Raw genomic sequence first — 27,036 nt, 5'->3', positions numbered from 1 at the left:
ATATGCTGCTTGCTCCTGCACACTTTGTCCATGAAAAGATGTCAATACTTAACAGTGAGAGTTTTAAAGCACTAATCCTGACCAATAAAACAATTCATTTTCTTTTTTACTTTTCTTGCAGTTACATATTGTGTGCTTAAAATGAGACCTTTAATATTAAATACAACGCGTATAGAATGTTTTTACATGTCAAAAACTCACATACATTTTAAGAAAAAACAAACTTTTTTTGTTTAGTTGAAGTCTTCAGATCTTGAATCAACCAAGCAGCTTCTGTTTCTGTTCTGTTCTCTGATGTAACTTTGACGTTGAGCAGGTTGGACAATCGACGAGCTGTAGTATGGTCTTACAGTACTTTTCACTTAAAAAGAAGATGGGATGTTTTACTTACGCTTCCTCTCTAAGTGTGTTTGCTGGTATAAAAGTGACTGGTTGTCTGTTTCAGTGACTTCATGTACGTTTAATTATTGTTCTTCTTCTTGTATATTTCTTGGCTGAATGCATGCAGGTTGGCTTTGGGATAAATTGGAGCTCGGTGTGCGTGGTTTTACCTCAGCCGTCCATCCTGAGCCGCGGCTCCTCCAGGTATGATTTTGGTGATGAAGATGCTGGGGTCGTCGCCCACGTGTGGGTTGTCTGTTCCTCCTGCTATGCTGAAGCCCAGGCCTGAGTTACCCTGCAGGAACAAATGCAAACCAAACACAAAGTTGTTAATGCATCAGGGAGCAGAGATGGCACATAGAAATCATTGTGCATTTTTGGATCTATCATGTTTCCACATTTTATATAATAATAATAATAATTATGGTGGAGCTACACACAGATTATAAATGCAGAGAGAAAAGATGAGATTGTTAGACTCACTCTCTCCAGTGTGATTTCCTCGTACTCGATTTCTCCTTCTGTCCCATTCACCTGTCAGAAGAAGATTCTGGATTTTAATGGATTTCTACAACTATATATCTACAATATAATTTAAGAAGTCTAACTAGTCAGCTAATTTTTGTTGCGTATTTGTCCTCTGGGCTGACTCATCATGTGTGAAGCAGTGTACTATCTGCTTGATAACGGCAGCACTATTCTTTTAGCCTAACTCGCATCCTGGATGAACAACTCGGCTCCGCAATTAAGCAAGTCTCAGAGGAAGAGGGATATTTAAGAAACTTCAGACTTCACTGTTTTGGTGTGTGACCCAGAAAACAAATTTTCTTAGCGCTATAGTGGTGCAGAAACACCGCTCTGTGATGGCAGGCTTTTCACTGCGAAGCCTCACTTTCAAATCCCACGCAGCTTTCATTATAGAAATGCCGTCATTAAAGAACTCCGAATCAAATTAGGGAATTTTTCTGCTCTGTCAAATGTACAGCATATCAAACAGAGAACCCCAATTTTAATTAAAAAGGAGTAAAAAATTAATTACTGTTATCGTTCAGATTGAAACAATGAACAGAGACCTACCTGGACTCTGGGAGAGAAATGGAATTGGACTGATAATACCGACAGAATTATGGAGGCAGTTAAGTTAGCCATGTGTTTGAGCCTAACATAATAATACAATAAAAGGAAGATTAAACATAATCCTTACATATGGGGAGCCATCAAGTGTGTCAGTGTTCACCACCACTGGAGGAGTATTTCCCTGGAGGCGGAGAGAGAAGAAACATTATTAAGAAATAATGGCAGAAAGTCCAATATGAGGCAGCGCCTGGATGAGCTCTCAGCACACCTCTGAAACCTGCAGTCACAGCCAGGACTGATGGCCATTTTAGCTCTTAGCTGTGATAACACTGTTCACACTCTGCTATGGTTGTCACTCTGCTAAAAGATACATAGCACTGCTCCGGAGCCATTTGTTACCATCCATCCATGAGGGACGCAGAAAAAATTCACACTGTCCCTCCTCTATTTTTCCAAACTCGCTGCTTTATTTTGCCGGAGCTGCTGGTTGAATTACAGGATAACTTGTATCGCTGCTGCCGTCTGGTGATTACTGTGGACACGGACGTCCGCCTCCTGCCCACCAGTGTTTTTCCAAACAAACCTCTCAGTAATTCATATGCAGCCACACTGACAGCACATGGTGGCAATCTGCCAGCACACTCGGAGGATGATGTAGACACACTAACTTGGTACCAAGGCAGTGACAGACAGCACAGTTAGCCCAATTATCCTCAATGAGTAACGTGTGTCTCGAACCATTAGGATGTGTGCGAAGTGTAAAGCCAGACTGAATCTCAGCATTTCAACAAGTTACTCACCAGGAACAAAGTGATATAGAAAATAATAGTGAAGACAGCAAGTCAATGAGAGGACAGGATTCTTTGGCATTGATTCGGGTTGGGTTTACCTGCCAAGATTTTTCTGTCAGCTTCTCTGAAGTATCACAGCTAACCTCTGCACACTTTTTTTTTTTTTTTTTTTTTTTTTTGTATTTGTCCTCTTTTGTTACATCCTAAGTCTTTCATGCTTCTTTCCAGGATTTACTCTCATCATCAAAGCATCTGATGTTGGAAGATGTAAATACACCATTATAGTACAGTATACTCCAGTCTGACTGCCCGTTTAAACTCCTCTATTTGTTTCTGTTGCTGTTCTTTGCTGCGCTGATTAGCATGGGAAAAGACATTGTGCATCTAAAGTGCTTACAGAACAGCAAACAGCAGCATAAAATCAGCCCGCTGACCTTCACACACCTGACAGCTCTGACACACACACACACACACACACACACACACACACACACACACACACACACACACACACACACACACACACAAACAACTGCGCAGCCAAACTGAACACATTTTCACAGCTTTTGAGAAAAACAAGTTCACATTTCTACTCAGTGATGTTTATGTGATACAATGGGAAGTTATTTTTTCCACTCACTCTGTTACTGCACTAAAAGCGGCAACACTTACTGTTGTTCATTTATTCATTTTTTTCCTTGAAAACTACACAATTTGAATTCGTATACATGTATAAAACACTATAGTACTGTTTGAGCCTTTTCTCCAAGTTGTATTAAGGAAACATTGAAGCACCAGTTTTATCAGGCATTTAGTGTTTTTGGAAATCATGTCCTTATCCAGAACAATGCAAACCATCTGCTCATTACATCTTCTCATATCCTAAAATCTTCTCAATTCCTCAATTTTATATCACTGCAAATTAAATTTACACTCAGTATGTCTGAAGCAAGGCAAGGGGGAATTCCCTCCTTTTGCAAAACAGTTCACGATCACATTATCATATTTTCACTCCAATACATGAATATTTAAAAAGTTTATTTGTACAACGGCGTAATTCACGTGACAAACATATTTATGGAGCTTTTTGTTGGTAGTTTTCAGTGGGCCTTTTTAACAGCAGACATTTTGACTTATCATAGCAGTTCCATTGTGTCATGGTAGATATGTGGTTGCGGGAAAAGAGAAGGTGTATAAGTGTATAAGTGGGGTTGTATCCATAATCATTGGCATTATCTGCAGTAGATGGGGGTCGAGCTAACCTATAGTAAGCTGTGGTGTTTTGACACTTTAGTTTGGATCTGAATCATGCCAAGGTCACACAATAACGCAATAACACTTTTACTTAAGCCTTAAACCATGTTTTTTAGGAATAATGTCATGTCCAAAATGCAGAATTCTATTACATGCAGCAACTCTTGCTCAAGAAAAATTTCCCCATGGGGACAATAAAGTATATCATATTTGTAAATGTTGTAATTTTGGCTATTAATTACATCTGCGATTCTCCAAATTCAAAAAGTGCTGTGAAAGCCCGTTCTCAAAAGCCACCGTTTTACTCTTCAAGCTGCTTTTATCATTAGAAATCAGCAGCAGCAGCTTTGAACGATGCTAATTATATCTGCCATTATTATGAGAAAACACCCATCCACGTAAGGGAAGAATGTAAAACTCTCCCTCAGCTCTCCACAAATTGTCAGAGTGCTTTAACTGCTCGCTGTTCGATTACAACTGGGCCTGTTCAGACCTACACAACGTAGATGCGTCCGAGGGGCGGTGCTGCTGAACATTACGACAAATTCACCCTTATCGAGAGAGAGAAATAATGAGTATAGCCAGCAGAAATCTAAGCCCAGTGCAGGCAGTCTCCCTGCAGGGATTTTGACAGAGCCCTCGCTCTCTCTGCTCTGTCAAGTCTTTCAGCATCAGGGCTGTTAGGATTTAGTGTTTGGCTCTCTCCTGCCCACCTCTATTTAAGCACCACCTATTCAGCCAACCTCTGCCATGTCTCTACAGGCTGCACCACCATCCATTCACACTCAGACGCTTTACTGGATTTATATGCAGCAGGCTAATATACAGAATACACACACTTAAATAGAAATAACACAAAAATATTTAATTTCAGATTTTTCTTTTGACCCAGCGATAGATTTGACAGTGTTTTGTGTGACAGTACGATTTGATAATTTCCTAAATAAAAGAATGCGCATCAATATTCTAGCATGCTGTATTGAAGCAAGAAACGGAGCGACAGAACAGTAAATCAGTGTTTGAAATAATTTATTTTCCTTATTAAGATTTGAATAAGTGAATTATTGTCAGGTTTACAACTAAACATACTGCACTGTTCATGCTCCCTTTCTTTAGATCATCTGAGTGATGCTGCTCTGTGCACACACACACACTTGCAAACATGCCCATTTCACAACCCATCCTGTGCACGCTCACACGGTTAATCGCTTTCAGCCTGATGGACATTTTTTTGGGTTGTAGTAGGTAAATAACGTTTAGTCAAGCCTAAGAATTTTTTTTTTTTCTTTGCCTTTCCTGTTGAGATTAATTGGGCAAATAATGATTCAATAGAATCAGAAGGCTCTCAGGCTGCATGTCCTGCATGTCCTGCAAGCATTGCAGCAACTTTAACATGTAGAAGCCATCCAGTCAATAAGCAAGATAATGACCTCTACTGAAATACGCAATGTCAAACTATAATGTTGTATATGTGTTCATAAAGACAGGAGGTTTTACAGCAACAATTTAGGAGGCAAACATTATGAGTGTTACACAATTTTTGCGTGTATTTGAATCGCTGCTCTTCTGGTAAAAAAAAAAGAAGAAAGAGGCAGATAACGGTACCAAAGACTTGAGAAAACAAGACTTGTGTGAAGTGTTTTTTGACTTAGCTGTGGTTTCTGGATGCCAGATCGGAAGATTTTTTTTTTTTTTAGCGACCTCTTTGCTTTTGTGTGTGTGTGTGTGTGTGTGTGTGTGTGTTGTAGTAGTATTGTAGTACAGGATGTGACAGGAGATTAATTTGGATGTCACATGAGGCCGTTGCTCCCTTATTGGCTCCTCATTATATCCCTCGTATGAGTATGGAGTGCTGAGAATGCAGAGTTGGTGTTCGCGTACAGCTTTGTTTAAATACTAACAGCACCTTCACACCATCAGAGCAGGACTCACAAATTTCCTTTACCACACACACACACAAACACACACAAACACGGCCTGACCAGGATTTAATTAGCATTACTAGATTTGATTACTCAGGCTCACCGTAATTAAAATGTCTATCATTGGCCTTAATAGCAGCCTCAGCCTGGGCCTGAGCGTTGTATCCGTGCAGACAAAACAAAGCCTTTGTACCATAAAAGCAACATAATCCAATGTACTCTCATGTGCCAATGGTGTTTCCATAGAGATTTCTCCAAATATACTGAGGTACAATCATGGTAAACAACATAAACATGTTTAAAACATGCCTACCATCCTGTGATGTCGATGCTTCTTGGCTTTCCGAACATTGCTGAGGAGTCGGCAGCCCATCTTTTTGGCGTACCACACAGACATGAACATTGTGCTTCGAAATTACAATCGTTGGCACTGGGATGCGAAGCCTGCTCGCCTCACGAAATGACGAACACGCCCACTAAGAGTGCGCTGGAAGAGTTAGCGTACGCTCTCCAAGCATCTGCTTTCAAAAACACCACATAGTTGCACAAAAGCGTAGTTGCCAAGTGAGCCATCGGGTAGAGGCTGTGCCATAACAGTTGGTCAGAAAACACAGAGCGTCCAGAATGACTCGAATAAAAGAAATCTATTTCCGCTTAACACATCCCCTTTGAACTCGGTCTAAATAAAACATTAGATAGCATGCTTTAGACATAGGAAACACCTTCAAACAATTTAAAGTCTAGAATCACAGAAAGAGCCCAATTAGAGTCTTCCTCTCGCTGAGTCGGTGCCGAGTCTTCATTTGAGGAAGCCCAGCTCCATCCACCAAGGTTCGAGTTATAAAAATTACTCGTCGCTGATAACAGCTCGTTATTTATTTGAAAGCCCCTCGTCCTGTCTTCAGAAATCACCCATCCGGAGTAAAAAATTTGCATTTGCAAGCAGATCCCTCCATCCTTCGTCCTCTGTGGCGGGGGACTGCGATAGCGGTGCCTGCCTGCTACTGGTCTGTGCTCAGTGAGAACGCAGTTCATATTTTCTGCTGTTCTGTACTGTACCCCTCCCATCCCCGCTGCTGAGGCAAAGAGGAGCGAGCAGGAAAGTTTGATGGCAATTACTTAGCTGTCTCTCTGTATAATGTCTGTGCTGGTGATGTGAGAGGGGGAGGAATTACACTGTGACTGAACTTAGAAGGACAAGCAGCTCAAACTGGCCCGACTTGTCCTAGGGAGCACTTGAAACGGAGAAGGAGACTGGAGGCTTGGAAGCCCGAGCTCTGCACTCAATCAGAATAGTAAAATTCCAACACCTTAGTGACGGCAAGGGTGAAAAATGCAGCTTGACATCTGATCGTTTTAGGTTGCCTCATCAATATTACGTTAAATGTAATAATATTAATCCAAGACCTCCCTTGGCATTACAGTCGAGCATTACTGCTTACATTAATAAAGTAAATACCTACCTACCTACCTACCTACTGCCATTCTGCTATGAATTCAGCGCCATTTCATGGCCGAACTCTTAAAAGCGAGTTAAGGTGTAGTAAAGGGTAGAGTGTTTGAAAAGGAAACATGGCTCACCATTTATTTTTCTTTACCTTGAATAAAATGTTAAACGGAGGGTGTAGCCTATATGGTGGCACACAACTGCTAACAGGAAAAAGCTTAGCATTCAATTTTATAGTGAGCTTTTTTTTCTTTTCCACACAGCTTGCTCAAGTTCTCTCTTTTTGAAAGACAGATGGATCGACAGGCTTGTAATACACTGTGTACACACTCGCACACACACACACACACACACACACACACATACACACACACACACACACACACACACACACACACACACACACACACACACACACACACACACACACACGGAGAAAGAGAGAGAGAAAGGTGTCCACACTGAACAGACTTATGTAAGGACGTGCTGAAGGACAAGCTGTCAGCTGATGTTCTCATTCTGTTAAATAAAATCCCTCCATTTACCTATCTAATATTCTCACCCTTCCAACTGCGAGGGCCTTTCTATGCTGTACTCCACCAGTCAGCATGAACAGCTCTCTCCTCCTCTATCTGTATGCATTTTTTTTTTTCTCCTCTTCCTCTGCCCCCCTCCTTTCCCCTTCCCACAGGACCTGAGCTGAGGCTGCACAGTAATTACACCGAAGCTTCAGGGACATATTTAAACATTTATTAAAGAAAAGTAAGGAGGACGGAGAAAATGAAGATAGAAACCGGATACCGACCAGACAAGAGCGCGGAAAAGAAAAGGGAGGGTATAATGGAGAGCTCTTGGGGGAAGCACTACAGAAAACAGTAATTGAATCCTTACATTAAAAAGAGTGCCTTTATGTAGAAGAGACGACTGTATTGTCTGAAGAGGATTTGTGTAAAAAGTATAATGTATACTGGAACAGTTCTGCGGTTAGAGAGGAGAGAAAGTGATACGCATCCTTTTTCATTGGAAGAAACAGAGCATAACATCAACTGGTTGGTGAGAGTCGTCAGTAAACACTTGGTTGCCTGCTGGTTCTCACTCTGGGCTCATCAGGTGAAGGATAAACGGTAATGATAAACGCTGTGTTTTCAGTTTAAGAACTGCGATCTATCACGATAAATGTACCTTATATATTTTGTAAAAAAGAAACAGTTAAACCATGAGATCGTTTTTGAGACAGATCTCTGTCGGTGAATAAAATCAAAGGGAGAAGGAAGAAGAAGAAGCTACAGTGCTGCCTTCAGGGTAGTTAGCATGTGAATGAGCTTCATCCAGAATACACAGAATGAATGCAAGTTTGAAGACATAGATTGCTTTTGGAGTAATTGTGGTATTTTTTTTTCAGATTCACTCTGTGAAGCCAAGTTTAGCTCAATAACTTGAAGCCTATTTGATTCTCTGCAAACGTATTGCAATATCCACTGAGGGTTTAAGACTTCATCAGTCCCTCCAGGAAATTGTGGTCTTGCAATCACAATAATTGATACAAATTCAAGCAATCTTCTCGGTATTTGCGTGAGCTTGCAATTTTAGAAAATTCCTGCAATTATTTTCCACAAAAAAGGTCCTCAAAAGAAGCTCTGCTGATGGTATTACAGCACAAAGTAAGCCTTTCCAAAGAAAACTTGCTTAACTAACTAAATGAATATGTCATTAGTCAGCCAGGCTCGGCTCCTCTGCCCATCTCACAAACCGCACGCCGGCTGACCGAAAAAACAGAAGTGATAGAGTTTATGGGAAATGTAGTCTCATCCTGGGAATGAGGAATATGTTTAATTAGTTTTATACATGCTTCCAGTCGGAAAAGACTGCACTTTGTTTTTGTACTTACAGTAGGCCCATGTGTCGAATTAATAGAACTTAAAGAGCTTTTAAAGCCCTTATTGTTTTGCAGAAGATTGTAGCCACTGTATTTTATGTTACAGTTACTTTTATAATTTTTTTTGTAACTCAGACCAAGGCTCTCCAAGTTAAAAAGAAAAAAGATTCGAACGTTTGTGATGCATATTATCATAGTAAGATTACATAATATGGCTCTTTATTAGGTAGTGGTTGAAAAGAAAATTGCAATTCTTTTGTCCTTGACTTGCTATTTTTATTCTGCAATTTAAATGGGAAAAATATCTTAAAACTGTATATTACATTGCAATTTTTGAGAAAAGCCACCGCAAAATCAAGTGTCTTTGATGGCAACCATCACAAAAATAATCTGTAAAATCCCAGAGGGACTGCTTTATGGTTCATTAGCGCGCCCCCCCCCCCCCCTCCCACCCCCCAGAGTTTTTCAAAGCAACCTTTTTAACAAAAGTTTAGTAAAACGCAACCTATTTATCAGTGGATTTTTATCGGCCTGTCACAGGTATATTGGCTTTGATGTGTATGCTGTCCATTATGAAAACTTCTTTTGCATTAAAAGAAGAATATGTTATTGTATACAATGTGACTTATAGAGGCCTTTATTTGGATCCTTTGTTTGTTGTTAGAACACAAACTTTGAGTCAAATAACAGCAGTAAGAGCAGCACCCAGCCGCACCACATAATGTCACAGCACGTGTATTTATGCAGACTTAAAAAGTCGTATCGAGTAGGAGCCGGGGAAGATTCATCACAGATCAATATCAGAAGTTCTGTGCAGTGTGAAAAAAAGATTTCCAATTACATTACACAAAAAATTGATGTCATTGGAAGCTAAAGCACCTCTTTGCTAAATCATGTACATAACCCAAAGACCTCCTCTTACTTGCCAAACCATTGCAGTGCTTCCCCGAGACAATCCTACCCATAAATCAATGGGGCCCGGAGTGGTACTGGCAAAGCCCACACCATTAAAGCAATAAAGAGACAGACTGACGACACCGCCTACACATCAATGACAACCACACCGGCACTACGCTGGCTGCAAAGACATCCACGCACAAAGGCATTACCGCAATGCATCTTGAAGACAGTGCACACTTTAGCCAACCAGTGTGGAAAATTGAATGCATACAGAAGGCAGTACTTGTACTCGTATATGTATGAGGAGATGTACACAAAGGCATTTTTTGTACTGATGACTTTATGCTGAAGGGTGCAGAATGTCCAATACGGTAAACAGTTTAATTTGAAGCATGCACTATTAGATGGGGTGTGTTCAAAGTCAGGGCAATTACACAAAGACAACAAATGAGTATTTACAAGAGTGTAACAAACATGAAGAAAGACAGATTCTGTAGTGCCCTCATTTCAATGATCACGTAACAATAATTCCTGTTAACGTGCTTTGAGTTCAGATTTTCTATTCATACTTACTTAAGTTTATAAATGTTTTTTGTTTTTTTGTTAAAGGTAGGAAGGAATACATAATGGCACTTTAGTATGACTTTCTGTCATTTTATACGTATTTTGCCTTGCAATGGCACATGAGGCTAATGCAACCTGTCCGGTCATAAAAAAAAAATTATTTTGAGGAAGCAGCATTCCTATCTTTCAAGGTTATGAAAGTCACTGCACAGTCTAACACTGACACCTACAGGTCTCAGTCTGTCCTGCAAAAACTATGACTTCAGACTGTCCATCATGCCACATGACACTTTGAACAATGACACGCGTTAAAATGAGTTTAATCTGTACTCAAATCTCAGAGCGTCATGCATCCTTTTTCCGACTGATTTACATATTTCAAGATAGGTTTTTGTGTGTGCGAAGGATCCAGAATATTCACACTGACACAGGATCCCCAAAGTTTTTGATACATTCACTGCATATGAGCTTAAATGCAGGAATGTGATAGTTTGTATTTTTGCTTTAGAATATAGAAACTCAAATATAAAGAGAGGGAATAATGAATGAAACATTATAGTGTGACTGAAGTTCATCATCTAAAAACTTTTTAGTTCCCGTTATGTGATTTCAGGCCCAAAAATAGTCATTGAGTGCAAGCGGAACAAATCTGTTAGACAAAGGGGATTTGAATGGCAATGAGTATAAAACCACTGATATGATCAGGAAACAGATGACCTCATACTCTGGCAGCACAGATAAAATGGCGATGAATGGGCAGCTGTCTCTCTGCAATCAGACAGCCAGCCGTCGAGGGGACACCGAATCCAACAAGGGCAAGGGACGAGGAAATAAAAAAAATAAAAAAGTCACACTGATGATGATGACTGATGATGATACTGATAACGTTCACATCGACGGAGCAACGCGAATTGCTGTGGTCTTACCAGTGTGGAAACAGCGGAGGTGTACATTGGAGTGTGTCCCGTAGACATCAACACAGGCTGAAAAATAACAGAAGGGAGAGGATAATTGTGCAGGACATGTGGATGAGTACAGCGGGCAACGCTTTGTTTTTTCCTTCAGTTACCAAATATGAATATTGATACTGTATATTTTTCAGGAATCTACTATAAGCGTACACTATATGCTTTGAATATGATAGTTCAATGACCCACACTGTAATTATAGCCATAATTTTGAATGTATGACACACATCCCGTAAACAAAAGTCTTGTTAACTTGCAGCATTATACCACATAGACAGCATGGAGCGCTGTGTTGCATGAAATCTGGATTAAAGGGGACACTCATGGCAAAACATTAACACTGTGTGTCCACGCCTTTTTACAAAATACATCAGTCTTTTAGATTTAATGATATTCACACTACAACTGCTTCAGAACAATTACACAATTGATCTTGCCTTGATTTTGATCGCATTATGCACTGGCCCTTGTATAAACCACAAATATGTATCAGGACTGATTATAGAAAGAGAAAGCACACAACATAACATGATTAATGATCGAGCATCTCTTGTTCCCCACTAGTCATTGATAGTATATAGATGATGAAAAACTGTGTCAGAACTATATCACCAATAAAAAACATTGGGATTATTAATGCCTGTTAAAACAGAATGGATTGCTCTGCACAGCTGAAGCTGCTGCCCTAAACAATACACCCTCTGCCTATGAATTTTACAAATAGCAGCAGTGCAGCATTCTCACATGTCAGGAGAGACTCTTCTTCCCACTGGAAAAGTTTTATATTTGCAACAAAGCACGTCATTAAAGTATGAATGTTGGGGCAGCTGTATTTGCTGATCCAGTACAGTACCTGGGAGGTGGATTCATGCTGATTCTGATATTTTCAGACACTATCTGTGCACCCCTCTTTCTTAAGATAGACATGGCCTCCAATTAAATTCTCCACTGGACACATTTTGGACTTGCGCTGCTCAATGGCAAGTCAGCAGTAGTTGTAGAAAAGACAAGCTTTTAAGTATCACTAATTTGTTTAATCACGCTATCCTTACCAAGGCTTTCCTCTGAGGTGAAGAGTTTCAAACAGGCAACCTGCTTATAAGTCAAATTTGTTAACCTTTCTGCTGCCAGCACACAATCATAAGCAGGGAGAGGGGTGCAGGGATCAACCTTATCAACCAATAATTTAGGAAAAGGGCCGACCAACCCGGTACCACGCCAAAACGTGTCATACTCCTGTCAGTCCACGAGAGTTATGTTACGTACGTATGTAAATTGAATATTTCCACACGCACAGTAAGGAACTTGCGTTACTTAAGAGATCCATGCTGACTTTTGCTTCCTCACATACTCACACATTGATCTCCCAGATGATAGTCCTGTGTTTTTTCCATCCAGACACCCCCCAACGTGCGCAATACATCACCATTTGTACTCCGTCACATGACCTCCTTCTTCCATGCTCATACATGCGTGTACTTTTCACACCTCTGTGAGGCAAAATGTGACACTGACACGATATCCTCTTTTACACCGCTGGATGTGTTACACGCTTTGGCGTGATACTGGGCTGCACTGACGGTCACACAGTGATGAACAGGCTGAGAAACCATGAAGTCATCATGACAGTGTGTGAGGAAGCAGCAATAGTAGAAGGAGTAACAGAGTTGGGATTAACCAGGCGTTGCTGTCATCATCATCATCATCCTCTTCATCAAGATTTCTTTTATCGTCAGATTCATCATCATTCCCCACAACTCTTCATTAAAATCGTGACCAACAAATAGCAAAAGAAAACAACCCTCATTATCTTCATCGCCATTGCTGCTAGCATCAGAATAACTGATGTAATGTAATTTCAAAAATAATTTCATATATTTTCACTCAAAATCATTTTGCATTGTAATTAATCAGATATTGGTGTTGATACTTGTGTGTTCCTCATGATATAGCGGAATACAGGAGAGCACAGTATCATCATGATCACTGACATGAGTCTGAGCAGGACAAAGAACAGAGTGGCTCCATCAGTGTTTGCCCACAGTCATCCATCAGCCTATAGGATTGAGTTGCATTTTTATATATACTTGTTTTCACAAGTATTCAAGGATGCGTACCACTCCCTTAACGTGCTGCACACAATTCACTTTGAACTAAGTGAGTCCAGACCTTTGTACTTCATAGTGCATTCAGCTCTCCCTGAAGAGAAACACAAAACTTCATAAATAATAGCAGTATTCCAGAAATAGAAATAAGGCCAATCCTGGTTCCCAAAACATTGTGAACAACATCAACATGCTGCCTTTCATGTGATAGGGAAAATATCCTCAAGACAGAATGTTGCTGCAGTGTAGGTGTCTCAAACAACAATGCTACTGTTGCTATAATTCAATTCTATTTTTTTCCCACCACTTCATATATTTTACATACATTTGAATACTATGTCACTGCTGTTTAGAAGACAGTATTATATGTCACACATTTTGATTTAGTGCACCGACTGTGCACCAGAATTTAATTTGTGCAAATGAGGGAAATCTACAAAGTCCCCATTAGACACTTTGAGAGAGATGGGACACTCCTCTCTGATGTAGCTCGGCTTTATGGTTTTATAGAACTGGTGACTATTTTGCACAAACGTATTACCTACTGTACGTCTGGAGCAGTGATGTGAAAAAAACTGCTATTGCAGCCTATAGTTTCAAACCACATATCCCTCCATAAGCAAATGTAAAAAAAAAGTAGGAAACAACATAACTATAAGCTTAAAGGTCTAAAGACTCACTCCACTGTAAATGTTAGTTTATTTTGCTTTTTTTTTTTGTGCCAGATTAATTGATTTGTCGTAGTGCTTTAGACTTCACTGCTCTAGTTACCTACCCAGGAGACAAAATATAGACTATTATGTGGAATATAGATAAATCATGTGATTAGTTTGAAATAATTATAAACATAGCTGAGCTAAGGGCTGATTTATCTTCAAGTTCATGGTGTTTGGAAATCTAAATCAAGTACAGTACAGCACATAATATGACGGGAAATATCGTGAGGCCACACAACACAGTAATATATGGTTTTACTTCTAATATGGTAATATGTAACTTTATATTTTGTATAAAATTATAATGTATTCTTGCAATCATGTTAGATGTAACCAGTTGCTGATATGTCGGTAAAACAACATAAAAAAAATTGAGAAAGCTCTCAGGCCCAGGAGAAGCATCCTAGATAAACAGGAATAATATGGAGCTAATTAAAGGTAGAAAATCATATTATACAAACACTGACTGACTGATAAGCAAGAAAACATCCAGCAAAATGCACCTCCACTGATTATAATAAATTGCTTTAGGAGTTACCATTATGAAAAATCAAACATCTCAAATGACAGCCCCAGACTGAAGTCTTAGCCTCCCGCTGGTGCATTTTGATGGACATCTGTTTGTGCTACAGACTGCCCACACTTGTACTACCAACACTTCAGGGCAGTGTAAATATTATAACCACTTTAAGGTATCTTCCCAGACAACAAATCTGCAGTGACCCCGAGAGCTCAACACGCTGTAGTTCAAGAAAAAACATGCAAATAGGCAAAACAAGAGCAAACAAAAAAAAAACACATCTTCACCACTCACAACCAAACACAGAAACAAGCTACAGATACAGAAAATACAAAACAAACTAATGCAAACCAGAATTTAATGCACGCTATACTAGAAGTGAGTTTAAAAGCAAATGATCCGAGAGAACACTAAAAAGTGATTGATATACACACAACTATAAGCTCCTGAAAAGTTTGACTCAAGTCAACTATACGTCAGCCGTGTTTGTAAATGACCAAAAATACAAGCTTTTTATTCATTAACATTTCAGATTTCAGGTTTCCTGCTGTTAACTCTGCAGTATTTCGGTTTTTGGTTGTGCGGCTTTCAGTATTTGCAATGGTCTTTTTCTAAATGCTGTGCTTCTGTTATCAAATTAGTCAAGATTCTTTCTTAATTTTTTTGTGTTTTGTCCATTTGCATCCATTGAGCTGTCAGGGCTTCTGCACAAATCCCCTGAAAAGACCAAAACAATGTCAATATTTACTAATTTCTAAATTCCCCACCCTGCTTCTGCATGATGAGCATATTACTGAACATGCTCATCTTCTGAAACAAATACATTATAGCTAGGCAATTTCCACAACATAACTCAGAAAGGAGTAAATAATGCATTTGTTGGGGACTTTTTTCAGTTGTGGATTAATTAACATTGTTGCATTAGTGAGTATTTATAGCGGCCGGGATGTTTATGTTGGATTTACAGTGACTCGGAATAAACTGCACCACCCATGGTCAGGATCATAAGAGACATGTCACCACCTCATAGAGTTTGGACAATAGAGCGCTATGTAAGACTTGGCAGTAGAAGATTATACATGTATTGTTTGAGGTTTGTAATGTCAACATCAAAGATATAAAAATACATTTTAATAGTATTTATCTAAGAGGCTTTTAACATATTCAATTTGTACATAAGATGCCATTGTTGTTAGAAAACAAAATTATGTTTCCTGCATGTTAACGCAGATATACTGATTTATACTAAAAGCCTCTGGGCACTGACTGTATTTGTCAAGTAATGGAAATGAAACACTGGAGGGCACACATCCCATTTTATATTTTCTTTTAAACAGACTCATGATTGTGGGTATTAGAACAAGGAGTAAGTCTCCTGCCTCATCACCATAATAAACAGCACACCCATCAACGGTTAATTACTGATCCCTAAGCGTGTGCTGGATCAAAAAAAAGTCCACTGGGACCAAGAGGATTAATAAAACCAACAAGAAGGGTCAGACAAGGATAGCATGTCTACCCTTTGTCAAAACAAACAGTTGGATGTTTTCACACATTTTTCTAGTACTTTATCAGGAAGTCTGTTTAAAAATTGTTTATATTAAAATGCAATATATATATATATATATATATATTTTATTTTATTTTTAAATTTTTTTTTTTTTAATGCATATTTCTAACAGTTATGATATGTCATTCCTAAAAAAATCTCTAACTGGCACAGACCACCACACCTTTCTGTGGTCAACCTCTGTTCGATTCACACTTTGACTTGACAAAGCATCTAACAGTTAACAGGGCTGCACCTGCCTATTGCTGACAGCTTCAGTTTTTGCTGTGATTATAGTCTGGAAACCCATTTCCAAGGTTTTGCACAGCCCGTGTGGGGGGCGGACCAATCAGTGACCAGTGGGGGTGACTAAGTGCGCTACGGTTTAAGTCAAGCATTGGTTTCAAAATGTAGCTTCAATACTGGTGGCTGTGGTGGTTGAGCAAGATGAAGCGATACAAACAATTGTAGCAATGCTACCAAATATCAAAGCAATTGAAACCGGAGCAAAAAAACAATGCCTAAAATATAATTAAAAAAAAAAAAAGTCAAAACAATGTTCACTGCAGACTTTTTTTTGGAGCTGCAGTCTGTTCACATTGGCAAAAGGTCTTTGTTGTTTACATTTTGGTGAGTTTTGGCGCACAACACGCATCAATGCTGATTGGTTAAAGGGTGCTCCAATAGTTTTAAATTGAACCCGAAATCTACATCCATAGAAGACAACGACTGGAAACAATTCCCAACGGAGTGACCCACATATTCATGAACTGACTTTGTGTCTGGTAATACCAGAATATCTGACAGTGAGAGACTAACAGAAGTCACACAAAGGTCCCTCAATACATCCGTGAAGAAGACCCCTGATTACGCCGGCTTTTCTTTTTAGAGACATAATGTGTGTGTGATTTCAGAAAGCATGCCCCCTCCTCCTTCCCATATCGTGTTTGTACAATTCATACAGAATGGAGAGGTGTAATAACAGCGTGAGGTTGTGTAAAAGGGGGCTTGTGACTGACAGACAACACTCCCACAGCCTAATTATTACCAGTGTTTGTTTCTCTATGTTGTTCATTGTTTCTCAGTGGGTCTTTTTGTTTTGTTTAAGTTGTTGTTTGTTCAAGTCCTTTTTAGATGCAAATGACCTGCGAGCAGTGAGAAAGACTCAGAATCAGATTGTAATACACACTGTATGGTGCCTTTCCACACATTTTCTACAGTACTGCTGGATTTCATTAACTGTTGTTACTCGTGTTGATTTGATGCTCATTTAAAATATGCTTTTAGAAATAAATTGTGTACTGTGCCACGTAACCAATCATTTCCAGTATCGCATATGATGCCTGGGATGGACTATCCTGTGCCACTGCTCAAGTTTTCAGTTTGACTGTTACTAAACCTCTCAGCACCCTCAAGGAGAAATCTCCATTGATCACCAGAGCTTCTGCTAAACAGGCTGCTGTATATTTAAAACGGCAGCGGTGAAGCACAATAAGTCAGCCTCTCCTCTTTGCTCATTAGAAGACGGCGTTTTAATGGACATATCAAGGGACTTCATTGAACTCCCACGTGGCAAATAGAGAAAACGCTCCCCCTCTCACAGCAAATAAATACAGCAACTCTTAAGTCTTTATAGCCAGTGAGGCCGTTAAATAACGTGTGGGCATATGAGATGGGACGTCATTAAGTGGCCATTATAGCTTACACCTTTACATTTGTAGATACAGTAGGTATTTGTTAATGCACTCCAGGCAAAGCGCTCATGTTCCCACTGATGTCAGCTTTATCTTTGGACTGTGTTGCTGGTAGCTCCTGTGCTGTCTGTGTCGATGTCTCCGTCTTTGTCGCAGAGCCCTTGTAGATATTGAATTTTGCACTTGTAAGACATGTGTCTGAGGTAAATACTTGAGAAGCAGTTCAGTGTTTTGTGCTGGGAATTGTTGTGATTGCGTTCTTCAGTGGCACCCACAGAGTTGTGATCACATTTCAGAATGGAAGCTATACCTTTGCAGTGTCAAGGTTTTCTTTAGTTGAAATAAAATGATCAGTCATTAAATCACAAGAAGAATCATCAGCATTTCTCTTTAAACAACAAGATACTACATGCATCAGTTGTTATTTTGTTCCGTATGTAACTGCATGAGCCAATTAGGATATTTGTTGTTTGGATTTTCCCACAACTTAACTAAAAATTTGAGCTTTTTTTTTTTATTTGTTAATTGGAATCCATACTGCCATTATACATCTCGAAAGATAAAATTATCTCTGACCACATCCTGAAATGGTTCAGGTGATCAGATTTCTACTGAAGGTGTCTTGTGTCCACTTGCTCTTTGATTTTCTTACTCTTAGCCCTGATATCAGATTGCCCATTGTACTCGTTCATACAGGTGCAAAGTTGATCTGACACTTAAAGGTGCCGGGGGGCGTATTTATTCCTCATAAATGTATTATACTCTTATGTTATGCACTTATGTTGAGGAATTCGGATTTCAAAACAAGACCACACATGGGTTTCAGTACAAAGTGACAATAGATAATGTGTTGTGTGTGAGCAAAATTAAACTCGTAATATAATTTAATGATCTCCAAGCCTGTTATGAAATTAGAATGAAGCAAAGCACATTACCATGACTGTAAATGTGGCTGGTGATTGAACTGGGGAATTCGAATCGTTATCACCCTTACTAAACAAATATATATATATATATAATTATCCACTTTTGCAGGAGATACATTTAGTGTAATTCGTTGTCTGTAATTAGTGTTTTTGATCCGCGGCAAAAATATCTCAGATGGACTTGCATCAATTTATTTAAGTCCAAATTATCTCACTGATGTTACATTGAATATTCAGCACCGCAGTAAATATATAAATGTGATCTGCTGGCTGAGGAATGATAAATGTGTGATGTGTTCTGCAATATGTTCCCCAGGAAGGGTGCACTTATTCTAGCACAGTAACGGGCTTGTTCCCAAGTGTTGACAGCTGAGTGCATTGTGCTGTAGTAATCGTGTTACGTATTGATCAACAATGTACATGAGTGTGTGTGTGTGTGTGTGTGTGTGTGTGTGTGTGTGTGTGTGTGTGTGTGTGTGTGTGTGTGTGTCCTACCTTGACAGGAGAGATATGTGTGTGTGGTGTGTAGCCGTGTATCGCCTCCATGGCAGCGAGGTTTTTGTCACTCATGTGAAGCATCTCTGCACTTTTCCCTGGAGCCAGATGTGCTGGACTGTGCTCCAAGGGGGGCGTCTCCTCATCCTGGTACCTGTACTTCTGCAGAAACACACAGACAAGATACAGTTATTAATCTCAGAAGGTCTCAGAGGTGGATTGTGTTTAAATTGCATGCACTATTCACAGGCAGCATCATTGTTGTTGCCTTTGTCTGACCTCTTTTAGACATTATGGTGTAAATGACACACTCCCTTGACCAGGGACACAAGAGCAGTGTTCTCATTAGAGAGGCGCCTTGGTGGACAATCTATATGCAAATCTTTTATAACACATAACATGTGTGACGCCTACAAGTGTAAAGAGAAAACATTATAGAAACTCAAAATGTTGCCATCCTCCACAACCACATGGAGCAACCAGAGCCGTGACTCATAGCGGCTCCAAAGTAGACCGATCATGCAGCTTCTTCCTCGTAACCTTACTCCCCTACCGATATCCCACACCTGGGCAGCGTGCCAGCAGCCCACTGTTTCAGCCACACATGGTAGGTTTCATTCTAGGCGTGATGACACAAAATCTGCACGCAGCGTTTTCCATCACAAACACACGAGAAGGTGGGCAGCATCGCAGTGGAGATCAGCCACACTGTCCTGCCGGTTACAGCGTGTGTTCTCTACAAATCTGTAACCCTCCACGCTCGCACTGCCCCACCGTGCTGCACTGCAGATGTGAAGCAGTCCATTCTGAAAATATATAAAGTTAGATGGATCATCTGAATTTTGGCTGTGAACTCTGCCACTCTCCCTACTCCCTCGCTCTCTCTTTTTTTGTGGGGCGGGGGGCATACGGGAGAGGGAGGTGCATCACTGAGCCCTGTCTCAGACAGGCTGCCTAGCAACCACAGCAGAGCAGAGATTGCAGTGCCACAGTTGGGGCTGCCAGCATCGGTCCTGGATCACATTACACTGAGACAGCAAGAAAGAGAGAGAGTGAAATAGAGATGAAGATAGAGGAGAAAGTGAGGGGGATGGGTAAAAATGAAATAAAGGCAGCCCATCAATAAAGGGAAATGGAAAACAACAGCACGAGGGTGGATCAGACAGAAAATGAATAGTTGTTGATGTTCCATAATTATATGTTAATAAACAGGAAACAATTGATTTTTCTGTATGAAGCACTGCAGTGTCAGAAATTGCTATATCAATGTAAACATTAATTAAATATTATGTAACTGCATACTACCAACTACCTATATCCTGTATAATACAGATTTAAGTGAGTATTCTGGGTAATTAAGTATGCTCAATTCTCACTGGATCAGTAAACTCCAGAAAGTATAAGATTTGTACTAAATATAAGAAAACATCAACTCAAACCCTGGAAAGATTAGTAAATTACATGAATCACTGCTCAAAGTAGCCCTGAGCTCCACAGCCTCCCCCTTTCCTGCATGACCAACATTCACGCTGCCATGTTGCCTTCTGTCCCACTGGTGGGGGATGTGACATTCAACTCCGTGTCCTTCTGGAGAGGGGCTTACGTGCATTTTCTTCTGACAAGTAAACTGAGATTAAAAACATAATTAAAAAAAAAATAGATTGAATACAAGATGCATTTATTTGGAAGCTTATATAGACATATGATACATGTAAACACTATGTTGAAAAAGCATTTTTCAAAGATTTATCAGTGCCAACATGACTGAGAGGCAAATTTTGGTCAGTCAGTAAAGGGATCATTAACTCTTGGGAGTCATCAAAATTTTTCAGTTCAGTTCTCCAGCTAGTTCATCCCTGTATTCACTGGTGTTATCGATAACAGTCGCTGATTGGATGGTTAAAAGAAAAACAGGCTGTTCTCATTCGTGACTACAAAGACAAAGAACCTCTGCTCGTGGTGGCCTACAGCAACGGTTGTATTTTTCTTGTCCATAGATTTTTGTCCCGTTCCATGCCTACAGCATTTCACATAAGCTACTTAATTTCACACAAATTGACTAAACATCAAATGCTTTCTGACTGTTAAAGCGAATCGACTTTAAAATTGCAGCGTTTAATCAATTTGATATGTTCATATTTTAATCCAGCACACATGCTAACATCATCTTTAGAGGAAGAAGAGTGCCAAACAACAACAAAAAATCTTTGTTACATGGTAGTGCTGTGCCACAGTTAAGAAGTTAGTAACTCATATCAGAATTAATGTGTAAAAATATAATTTCTTATTCTCACACTAATATCTGAAAACATTCATGATCGTACATGGAATGAAACCATGTGGGATTCCTTCTTTACACTGTTTCCGTAGGAGTCTTTTAGCTCCTCTTGAACTATTGCATACTACGTGTATACATTTGGTTGATTAGAGCCTTTTTTCTTTTTTATACTGTTTAATATCGTTCTGCTATTTAGTTTGAGAATATGAATGTGCCACTACTGGCAATTCTGTTGCACTCCTGAAAAGTACTGGTGAAAAGCACACACATGTAAGACCAGGGTCAAAGAAGGATGAAGTGGCAAAAATGTTCACAGGGAAAAGCACAGAACTTTTGTAAGAGGAACATTGTTTAAGTGGATGAGTAAAGGGCAGTAGATTTCTACTAAACAACGTAAGTAAGTTACTTACATAACATAGCATATTTACCTTGCGTAACGTATGTTAGGTAATTTAGGGGACATATGTAAAATGACAAATTTAAATCTGAACCATGAACCACGTGGCTCTGCAGCCTAAACCTAAGACACCTTACTTTGAACGCTTTGGCGAGGCAACGCGTGACACTGACACAGTATCCTCTAGTGGACTGACGGGTGTATTACTTGCATTGGCATGATACCGGGTTGGGTTTTAGGTTGTAAAAGTGAAACCCTTAACTTAATCAAATCCCCAGAATGCCTCATGAAATCCTGAAACATGTAGGTTGTCGCAAATAAACGACTTAAAAGTATTAATATTTTACACACAATTGAATGACCTGTGCCTAGTTGGTATATATGGCGAGATAGGTTGGCTGTATTTTAAATGTGAGGCAGGTAAAATAATAATTATGGGTATTATGTACATAAGGTATCCAGAATACTTACACAGCATACTTATAAAGTGTCTTACGTCATTCTTTGCTGAAGGTTAACACATAACATGCACTGACATCCACTACAAGATTATTGAAAGTAGGATTAATACATGCAAAACAATACAATATCAGCTGTGTTAATAAACATAATTGGGCATCATGTCAGTTAGATTTTTTATTTTTTTACCTGATTTCTTTTCTCACAAGCGAAGGATTTCTGAACTAATATTTGCTTCTTACTGTACAAGCCCACAAAATTACATGTACAATAAAATTCCTCAGATTTTTTTGTTTGGTTTTATTGTATCAGGAGATCAACCAGCAAGGAATCCACTACATCTTTAAGGAATTACTGTGCCGTAAAGGTCATTATAAGGAGAGCTGTCTCTGTTTACAGAAGCAGTCGTTGGCCGTCCTGCACTGTAATAAGACGTGCTCACTGTGCGGATGTATAAGCTGTTCCTTTAATGGTTAAATGAGTTAAGGTAATGTAGAGCAAATGTCAAATGCTGTCTCCCATCATCTCAGTTTGTAATTCAAGGACCAAGCCTGAGCTTTTAAATTACTGTGCATTAGGTAATGGAATGAAAGCTCACCTAACCTCTCAGGCATATAATTTCTGAGAAACTTAGACTGAAATCTCATTTGACATGTAAGGTGAGCAACATGAGACGCTCTTCAGGCGTAAATTAAAGGCGGCAAATCCCCAGAATTTAAGCTTTTGAAAGTTTATCTATTTACATTTTCTGTAATGGTGATGAATCTGCGATGATGAACTCAGAGGGATTTTATGCTGGGTGCTAAGTCTGTGTGACGCCTCGCAGTGCTGTGAGAGTGGAGTACACAATTCAGTTGTATGTAGCACAATACTGCTTAGTGAAATAAATTCAGACAGGTAAATGTGTGTTTACTTTTAACACCAAGCCAAACATGGGACACTTTTCTCCAAATCAGGCAGCCGCTACATTGTGTGATACCAAACAGCTATTTGAATAATCATACAAAACACACAAAAGTGCTCATAATTGATGTTTTTCTTTTCAAAAACTGTGACTAGCTCCTTAATTTTAAAAAAAAATTGCTTATTTTTTTACCTTTTAAAGTGACCCTTTTATAAAAATCAAGAATTTAACCCTGTTAACATGCTTGTGGTGTTTTTTTATATGCCACAAAACATGTCATGAGTGACATAAGCAGAGGACTTCCACTTTGGAAATGCAGTGACAGTGTGACTCAAGAAAACTGATTCAGACAGCCCGGGTTTCATATGTCACATACCTAAGCGTGTTTTCTCGGATAAAAACTCAAACAGAGATGAGTTTTTAAAGGTTTAATCAATGCCGTATCTCATGCTGATGCTTTTAATGACATTCTCAATAGTCATTATTATGCTGCAATCAGTGGACATTATTACACAAGATTCACAGAGACATATTTTTGGTATATAAGATATGTCAAGTATCCACCTGTTTTGACAGTGACCCAGACTTTGTTTTTAGTTCTTGCATCAGCACAGCTCCAGACATGAATCTGCCTCTCAACACATACTGTATGTATAGGCCAGAAAACCTGCTGGATATCGCTGAGCAAACCCTCACACCAACCCACTGAACCCTATGAACCAGCCACACTTAAGCTGAATACTTTTACGATGAAATCAGGCTGACGACATGAGAGCAAGATGACGCTGTTCTCCGACGGTCATCTGAACTTTTCTCTTTTCCACTACATGCCATCAAAATACAATCACTGCTGCCTTCTCAGTTGATTTTCCCTCATGAGTGTCTCCACAAATGCCAAACCTCAAGCGCAGCTTTCATCTCATTTGCATTATCACAACTGCTGCTGCCAGACAACGCCTACCAGTACAACTCTGTTTTTCCATGTATTTGTAAGCCTCAGAAGACAGGAAATTCACTCATCGACTGCCAGTGATAACTTCAGACTATCCTCCAAGGTGCTTTAGCACAACACCTTGACAAGTGTTAGTATCCTGTAGCTATGTATGCTTCAACAACAACAACAGACTTTTACATTTACCAGGGGGGCAGACTGCTTAAAGCCGCACCAGGCAGGATGTTAATATAAGACTCCGTCCAGTAAAAATCAAGACGTTGAGCAACAACAAAGACGAGCTTCTTATCCCCTCATGGAGACACTCTAGATTCACCTTCATCACCCAAATTTAAGTCTGCTCTTGGGTGTAGTCACTAATCTCTTTGCAGTGCTGAAAATTTACAACAAAGCTTCCACCTGAACAACATTTCAAACACAAAAAGACATCTTTAAGTGTGCATGCTGCATGCTAAATGATGCAAAAACAAAAAAAGAAAGGAATATATTTATTATTATATAATGACTTATTATTATAAGTCAGGCTCAGAAGCAGCAGCACAAGACTCCCTCCATTTGTGTTAAATGCACAACAGCTTTGTTGAATGCAAAAGAGGCTGCAGAGTGAAGGTGTTCTATATTGAGCAGCGGCAGCTCGACTGCGCTTCCATATCGTCCCACAGGGAGACCATTTAGCTGCCCAGCAGAACTATTCACAATATCTGACTAAAACTTTGATCAAACAAGTGGAAATACTTTCAGTTGTACTCGTTTTGAAGCTCATTACTGTCCCAACCAATTTAAGGCTTTCTCTAAAATTAAGAATACAATCCCTGAAGTGCTGTTTGGCTTTCTTCACAGCCAGAAGGCTTGTTCTACCACAGTGAAACATAAGTCACAAAACAAATAAATAAATAAAGCTCTATTTCTTTTCTCTTTTTTTTCCAGTCTTTTACTTTACTCCACAGCTCAGCCCTATTTTATACCTCCTTACATTGCAGTCTTAAATATTCGCTTGCTAATTCATGTTCATCTAATCTTAATGGAATTCTGAGTCTCCTTTCTGTGAGATGATTCATCATTGATAAGACCCACACAGATGCATCATCTTCAAATTTAATAATCAGATTTGGAGTCATAGATACAGTAAATGGCGCCATAGTGGGTGCTTGGCTGTGGTTGTGCTGTTGAGGGTTGTGCGGGGGGCGGGGGGGTACATCTCGTCTTGTCTGTCTAGATCCTGTTTTCACACAAACTTCAGGCTGATTTGTGAGATGAGAAACGCTTTCATGAGTTGGCAGGAGTCGGCCAGCTCATGTGAAATAGATCATTATGTAAATATAGGATATGCACAAAATTCATTTCTGGCGTGGAGGCTCTCGCCTTGTTGCTCCACAGAAAGAAACAGCGAGCTCAGTTACATGTAATGATAAGTGAGGAAGCTTGTAGTTGACTAGTTTTAAAAGTGATTGTTGTGTGCAGATATGCAGCAAAAGAATGAACAGAATACTGACAGCTTTAACGGTATGTTTAACGGTATGTTAAAGCTGTCAGTATTCTGCTATGATTATAAGGGTCTGTTGGATATTTGTTACAGTGAAAGGAATAGGCCTATGTCATGTGACTGCAGCTGTGGACTACAGTTGCCTGAGCAAACATGCAGACTTTGCTTCATATGTACAGAAAATCGCAGAATGAACAAAACCAAAATAGGAAAATCTGAATTTTCAATATCATTTGACCAAAAAAATTTTTAGTTTTTTTTTAATGATAAACTGCCATCCAAAAATTTGCAACGCTTTAAGCACAAGTAGCCTAATTGTCTGGTCTTGCGAGCAATTATACTTTATTAGCCCCAAAAAAAAAGTTGGGGGGAATAAAATAGAAAAAAAAAATCAAATTAAATGAAACATAAACTAAAATAAAATGTTCCATTGTTTTTGCAATTTGCCGGTCAGGTTCGTCCTCTGACGGCGCTCAATAGCCGTGATCATTTCATCCCCTCCCCCACTGTCCACACAAGCATGCACACACCTTTTTTATGCTGAGTACATACATTTTTATGTATGTAGCACATGCAGTGGGGGATTGTGGTGTTAACCCTCACCAGCCCTCGGCTTTGTGCACAGACACCATCAGGCACAAGGAGGCCATTTTAACCACACAGTGCTACAGGAGTGCTTAATGGTTTCATTGGAAATGAACATGCAAAAATAGCAGCAGTGGGTATTTTCTTTTAGTGTATGATCATTAGCATCGCTTGCACAAATAGCCTTTCAGTAATAGTCAGTATTGTAAAAAGACTCTTTGATCAAATGCATTTGTTTCTTAATGTTTGGCAATGTAATTAAAAAAGGGAATTATGATTGATACTGGCTCGTTCAGTGTGTCTATGACATTTTCTACTACTGAACACTGGTTGCAACAAAGGATGTTGGCTTCTCAAGTGGTCCAGTGCTATTCCTGCTGCTTAGATGTGCTCATCTCAAGGTTTTTAGTAGCATGTACAATAAGTAGAGAGGCCATCTTGGAGTAATACGGAGATAAATTCTGTTGGCAAGTTTGAATACTGGAGTTCTTTGAATTAAGCCATCGAGTCTTTTTCAGAAAGGCCATATTTTCTGCACTGTCACCTCATTAGTAAGACTATTTATCTTTATGAGCAACAGCTACTGGTCAGAGGTTTCTGTTTGGCCTGTTTTTCTTTTTGCACGGCCTTGATAGATAGATATGGTACAGTAATGGTCATTTCTGCGCAGTTCTAGTACCTTGAATGTGCTGCTTACTCCTACAACCAGCACGTCCTTTGTTCACATAAGACCAGGTGTGGTATTTGATTAGCAGAGAAGCAGAGGTGAGCAAGTTAGCGAGGTAGAGGCGAC

At 39.5% G+C, this 27,036-nt stretch overlaps 1 protein-coding gene across 4 annotated transcripts in view; it reads right to left on the bottom strand.

The window, feature by feature from the left end:
- Positions 1 to 27,036, bottom strand: part of LOC138196465 (disks large homolog 4-like) — a 68,637-nt gene that overhangs the window by 15,497 nt on the left and 26,104 nt on the right. For all 4 annotated transcript variants that reach the window (XM_069146518.1, XM_069146515.1, XM_069146519.1 and 1 more), the window contains exons 2-6: positions 19,186 to 19,347; positions 11,139 to 11,195; positions 1,586 to 1,639; positions 865 to 915; positions 552 to 676 (exon numbers count right to left, since the gene is read on the bottom strand). In XM_069146518.1, the coding sequence (XP_069002619.1) occupies positions 552 to 676; positions 865 to 915; positions 1,586 to 1,639; positions 11,139 to 11,195; positions 19,186 to 19,347 (449 nt within the window). The remainder of the gene's footprint in view (positions 1 to 551; positions 677 to 864; positions 916 to 1,585; positions 1,640 to 11,138; positions 11,196 to 19,185; positions 19,348 to 27,036) is intronic.

Source organism: Embiotoca jacksoni, unplaced genomic scaffold (assembly GCF_022577435.1).
Source record: "Embiotoca jacksoni isolate LCO1_2020_lvr unplaced genomic scaffold, fEmbJac1.0.p SCAF_13, whole genome shotgun sequence".
In the NCBI taxonomy this organism is placed as follows: domain Eukaryota; kingdom Metazoa; phylum Chordata; class Actinopteri; family Embiotocidae; genus Embiotoca; species Embiotoca jacksoni.
This window is presented reverse-complemented; position numbering and strand designations above follow the sequence as displayed.